General features: G+C 37.4%; 1 protein-coding gene across 2 annotated transcripts in view; it reads left to right on the top strand.

Moving 5' to 3' along the window:
• POU6F2 (POU class 6 homeobox 2) overlaps positions 1-6,643 on the top strand; it is a 697,309-nt gene that overhangs the window by 217,766 nt on the left and 472,900 nt on the right. For both annotated transcript variants that reach the window (XM_006887582.1, XM_006887581.1), the window contains exon 2: positions 5,301-5,392. In XM_006887582.1, the coding sequence (XP_006887644.1) occupies positions 5,301-5,392 (92 nt within the window). The remainder of the gene's footprint in view (positions 1-5,300; positions 5,393-6,643) is intronic.

Raw genomic sequence — 6,643 nt, 5'->3', positions numbered from 1 at the left:
GTGCTGCCTTTTGGAATCTTCTGTTCAGCTCTTTAGTGTCTTGAATTCTTCCTCGTGTTTTGGCTTCTCTACGTTCCAGTGCAAATTCAGTTTCTTCTGACATCTATTTTGGTCTTTTCTTCCTCTTCTGTCTTTGTAATGACTGTTTGCACTCTTCCTGGATGATACATTTAACATCCTCCGACAAATACTAATAGTTCAGGTGACCTAGTGGTTGAGGAGTTATTCTGTCAACCCATAGGTAGGCAGTTTGAAACCAACAGCTGCTCTTTGAGAGATAGATAGGAGCCTCCTTCCCTGAGATTTACAGCCTCTGAAAACCTGTTAGAGAGTCAGCTATGAGGCAGTTCTGACTTCACAGCAGTGACAGAGTGCTAACATGGATAACACTTTCAGGGTAGGTAGACATTGTCCAAAGCAATTTCACTTAATCTTCACATAGGAAACCTATAAAGGAGATATGATGAGTTTCCTATCTTATACAAGAAGAAAGCACTGTATAAAGAAATGGATAACTTTTCTCAAGGTCACATTCCCAGGTATGTGTTGTTGTTGTTGTTGTTGTAGACTATGACACATATTGACTCTATGAATAATGGCTCTGAACCTTGCCCTATCCTGAGCCAACCTAACCATCTCTAACACACTTGACCCCATTGCCACAGTCACTGTGTCAATCTATCTCATCCAGGGTCTCACTCTCCTGTGATGACCTCTATCCTGCCAAGCTTGATGTATCTTCCAAAAACTGATCCTTCCTGGTAATGTGCCCAGAGTATGTGAGACAGAGCTAAAAACTCTTTGCCTCCAAAGAACAACCTGGTTTCACCCTCTTTAACACAGACCTGTTTGTTATCTTGAAAGTCCATGGTATGTTCAACAATCTTCTCCAGCACCACAACTCAAAGACACTAATTATTCTTCTGTCATCCTTATTCATTGTCCAGCACTCAGATACATAGCAAGCAATTGAGAAGACTATAGTCTAGATCAGGTGCACCTTAGTCTCTAGATTGACACCATTTCTCTTTGGCACTCTGGAAAGATCCTTAACAGGATATTTTCTCAATGAAACTCGTCTTGTGATTTCCTGATTGTTGGTGTCAAGAGTACTGATTATAGATCCAAGCAAGATAAAATCATTAACACTTTCAATCCTTTCTCCATTTTTCATGATACTACTTATTGGCTTGGTGGTGAGGATATTTGTTTTCTTGATGTTGAGGTGAAATCCATATTGAAGTCTGAAGTTTCTTACCTTCTGCAGGAGATGCTTCAAGTTCTCAGTTTCAGCAAACAAGGTTGTTGATAGTCTTCCTCCATTCTTTATGCCACATTTCTCTTCCTAAATTCTAGCCTTCTGAATTTTCTGTCCCACATGTGGAAGATATGGAGAATGGATACATTTCTGATGCATTTTTTCCTTGATTTTGAACCATGCAGTGTTCCCATGCTCTGTTTGGACGGTAGCTTCCTGATCTAGGTATAGGTTTCACATGAGCATAATCAGGTGTTGTGGGATTCCCATTCTTCTCAATGTTAGCGGATTTGTAAGTAAGCTAATGATTTTGAAGCATTTCCAGCATGAGGTCACAGTGAGTTGAAATCTACCTGCTAGCATTTTGTAAACATTAGTCAATAGCCAAGTAGATATTAACACCTACTTTAAAGGAATTAAACTACTCCAAGATCAAAAGCCAAATTTCTACTTCTCCTAAATGAATACTCTGTTACTCTGAAAGAAACTATTACCCTAAGAAGTGAATGTAAAATGGTGAGCTGGTTGACATGTTCCCTGCCCTACAAAAACACACGCTGGTTACCAGTAAGTTGATTCCCATGTATGATGATCATGTATGTGACAGAGTACCACTGTGCTCTAGACTCTTTGCAGTGGCTAATTTTCCAAAGTAAATGGTTAGACCTTTCTTCCTCCTAGGTCTTAGTCTAGGAGTTCCACTAGAACTTGTTATGCACCATATTGTTGCTGTTATGTGTGCCATGGAGTTGGAGTCAAGGCAGCAGATACTCCAGCGATTTTTCAGAGGAAGCAGATTGTTTGTTTAGAGATTGTCTATCTATCTATCTATCTATCTATCTATCTATCTATCATCTATCTATCTATCTATCTATCTATCTATCTATCATCTATTATCTCTCTCCTGTGGAGCAGCTGATGAATTTTAACCCTGCATTTCAGGAATTACAGCCCAGGTTCTTACTACTAGGCAACCAGAGCTCCCTAGTAATACATAAGCATCTAATATCTGCATCATAGTTAACACACAAACTGCCATGACAGATAAGTAGTAGCTGAGTTTCAGATGATCTGGCCAGAAATCAAACCTGTGTCTTTTGTATGGAAAGCAAGAACTTTACCTCTGAACCATTGCCCTTAAAAGGCACTTTTTGAGTCCTTTTCTGGAATTCCTTGGTCTGTAGGGATATAACGTGATGATTCTGTTTCCTCTGGATCAATCCATTCAATGTTTTCTTCTCTCTGCCTATAGAAATATCTGAAATTTTCTTCCAATGTGGCTAAGTGTTACTTCAAATCTCTCTGACTTCCTTAGCCAACTTCTTTTAATCCTTCTGACTGCTGGCTTCCAAAAAGCACCTGATTCAGGAGCTACTTTATGACCAGACAGATGACTTTACAGTCCTACAAGGTTAAGCGTGCTACACGTGTTTGGGGAAAATGGAGATGTGCTTTACCAAGAAACATTACTTTTTTTATCTGGGCAGGAGAGCATGCATAATCTCCTTCAGAGCCTGTGAAAGACATCATTTTACACATGAAATTATGTGGAATTTCCTTGTACTGAACTGAACATGGTTTTTGAAAATAACCAGCCTCAGAACAAGATACTATGCCCTGAACCTCCACCAACAAAGAATAAAATGTAAGAAAATATAATTTGTGTAGAGTTACATATAAGGAACACATGATTTGTTGACAGTGTCTGCAAGACAGATCCTGAACATGACAGTGGTGTACCATTAGAAACAGAATCAACATGTGCACCTGGTACACGTGAAAGAAATTCCAAACAGCAAGGTCTCTTTTAGAAGATAATGTATATAGTTTTGTAAAATGATTCAAAATTATTTTCCTGTTTTTCTGTGTATCACACGTTCTTTTCTCAGTCCAGTGTAAAATTTTATGCCTGGAGAGCATAAGACAGCAATTTTTTAAAATCATTATAAGAAACTAATATTTAGACCTGGATATTTAGCTATTCAAGAATTTACCTAATGTGACTTTTTCCTTCCATAAGCATCACATCTGGGCCTGGTTAGTTCTATGAATGCCCAGTCAGGTATGCTGACACATTGGAGGTGAAGGAGGATGTGCAGATAAAAGAACAGAGACCATGCATTTTAACCTGCATAGCCTACCTCCTAAACACCCTGCTTTTTAGCATAATAAATAAATTACATATAAAAAATTTTAAACAAAGGTCTTCTCCTGCACATTCTGAGGAAATTGTTGGCATCTTGTGAAGGGTCATCTTACCCTTGTTATTAAATGACAGCAGTCATTAAAATGCCAAACGTATTTTGGCAGAATTCACTTTATAAAATGTCAGCAAGTCTGTGTTTTTATTAGTTTGTTCCAAATCAATTTAGAAATTTCAATAGAGTGCTTGTAAGTATTCCCCAAGCAATGTCCATTTCTGACTTCCTGCATACAAAAAATATTACAAATTAATCAGATTTTCAGATTTCTGCATAATGGATTTGCACATTTTTCGCTTAATCCTATTATAAAATGCTGTTATGATTGACACATCACTGTGGAGATAGAAGTCAATTGAATAGTATGTAGCAGTCAATTTTATTTGTAGCTTAATGTGCTAAAGTACTTTCTCCACATTTCCATTATTTATGAGTCTGTCCCTTTGGAGACTATATAGAAGAATTTGTTTTAAATGAGCCAATAATACCTTCCTTAAAATTTATAAGTGTGACAGAATCATATCCCTTTGCCCCCTCCTTCTTTGACACCCATGGTATGCCAGTAAACAGGATTTGGATTGTCTTTCACTTACTATTTATAGGACAAGCATTCTGCTTGGAATTGGAGTTCAGGCCACTCGCCACACATTAAGAAACTCAAGAAACAGAAAAGCTCTCAACTAGAAATCCTCAAAAATTGATACTAGTTTTACTTGTTTGCTTGTTCATTTACTTATGCATTTATTGCTCTTTGCTGTACTGCCTGCTACAGTTTGTCCTGCAAGGAAAAGTAAAAAAGCATATGCAGGGAAGTGACAATGTCTAGAATGGCTACTTTGGGAGAGTTTCACTTTTCACACTTTGCCCCCTGATAGAGCACCAGTGAAGGAAGTTGGCTATGTTGTTTGTCTCGCATAGGGAGCCCTCACAATTATTTCATTAAAAAACACATGCCATCAACACAATTCCAATTCATGGTTGGCCTTTGTGTCTCAGCTCAGTATCGGGGTGAGTGGATAACCAGACATTATGGCCATTGTAATTAACATTATGGAACAAAATATACATAAATAATTGGGGGGAAACCTCTATGCTTTACAAAATTTCATTCAAATCACAATAAAAAAAACAAATAATAAACGAACTATGCTTCATAGAATTTTTAGTGACTACATTTTCAGAAGTCGATTCAAGTCCATCCGAGTGAACTCAAACCACCAACATTTGTGCTTGGCCACCAGGGGCACAAATTCCATTTATCTTTTTAAAAACTGAGATTCATATTCTTTTTTAGGGCTTTTTATAAAATGATGCTGGAAAAGGTTTTGTTTCTAGACAAACACATTAATAATAGCCTATGTCTGAGCTCTGTATGGGAAAAGGGCTAATAGATACGAAGAAGATGAGGGAAAGCTTTATTAAGGGATAATATAGATGTGCTCTTGATCATGTCTGATATAACTTTTTTCATTTTTTGAAATCAGATTAGCTATATAAATGCATATACATATATTATGCATAAGAGATGCAGTTTCCCATACATGCAAAGCACTGGTGTCCTCTAAAACTTATATATAATGCAAGCCTATTAGCTCAACTGATGATCTTGTCACTTTCCCTGCTGTCATATCCTCCTACCTCCTGGAAAGACTTTGGCCATTCTGAACCTATATTAGCATAATTTATGCAGCTGATAAGTAATTTGAGCACAGAATCTATTGATAAATCACGTGGTACATTATTTATACTTAAATACGATGTGACATCGCAGGAAACTGGGATCATGGACAGCCCCTAGGTTGGATCTTATATTAAGGGAACACTTCTCTTTTGAATTCCAGGGGCCAGAGGGAATCCGACGCCTTCAGACCCTGGCACCCCAGACCATCACCAGGCCAGCCAGACCCACCCCACATATCCAGTTGGGCCACAGGTCAGTATTTCTCAACTACTTCCTGATCCATTGCATGTAGGATGGTTCAACCATAATAACAACCAAATAAGTAATGAGTGAAAACCAATTAGCTCCAACAGAGAAAAAAAATGATGATAAATTTTTGTATGAGAGGCTGTGTGACTACATTATTTATTAAGAACAATAAAGAAAAATGTGTTTGCAAAACTTTCCTCTCTTTTTAAAGGATATGTTGGTTTTAATCATTTGGAAATATTTTTTCCCCATTAAAATCCTCATAAGTATGCTGCTGGTTTCCATGCAGTTTTCTAGAAAGTAAAACTTTAATGACTGGAGTGTGAAGAAAATTAAGTTATTTCAACTTACTATAGCCATTTTTGAAATACAAGATGTGATTTAATATAAAAAAGTTAATGCAATTTTAATGCAAGTTCAGCTTATTGGGTTTGACAATACTGTACATCACATACAGCTCCTGCATTAATAAAGAAATACATTCATTATTTTTTAAAGTATGATATTTGTTTTTTGTAGCCTGGCGTGAGCTATATGGAGATGTAGAGCACAATTATAAAAAGCTGTGCCTTTGTTCTTTTTTAAAATCTCTATCCTCTGATGTGAACCTTCCAAAGTTCACCTTGTTTTTATTGATAGAGAAATTGAGGCCTGTCTCATTTTGGCTCTAACTTTTACTATATGCTTGCTCATGGAAAAAACCTCAAGTTTGGATCTTGATTTGATCTTCACACTTTTGTTCCAGCTACCACAAAACGTCCCTAAAGACTGCAATCTCAGTTTCTCTTTCTCATGCCTTGTGTCATGGATATAAAGGCTCAAGGAGATGCTTGCTCACTTGTGGAAGGCCTGACCCAAAAGCAGCAGGCTTCTTAGTGTCATGGTCTTCCTAATTTCATACCTACATTGTCTGTGAATGTGTGTTTGTGTGTATACATATGTACATGAATATACTAAGAGTTGTTGTTGTTATGTGCTGTCAAGCATCTATGAGTCTTAACTACCCTAGGAACAATGACTTTGAACCTTACCCTATTCTGTGCCGTCCTCATCATCTCCAACACACTTGAGCCTATTGTTAGTCACTGTGTCAATCCATCTTTTTTGAGTATCTTACTTTCTTATGCTGTCTACATGGCCAAAGCATCTGAGCCAGAGTTTCATTATATTTGCCTCCAAGGAGCACCCTGGCTGTGTTTTATTCAGAACAGAACTATTTGTTCTCTTGGCAGTCTATTCTGGGATATTCAATAC

The sequence above is a fragment of the Elephantulus edwardii genome, unplaced genomic scaffold (assembly GCF_000299155.1).
Source record: "Elephantulus edwardii isolate Elephantulus edwardi_28Jun2011 unplaced genomic scaffold, EleEdw1.0 scaffold00059, whole genome shotgun sequence".
Lineage (NCBI taxonomy): Eukaryota > Metazoa > Chordata > Mammalia > Macroscelidea > Macroscelididae > Elephantulus > Elephantulus edwardii.
This window is presented reverse-complemented; position numbering and strand designations above follow the sequence as displayed.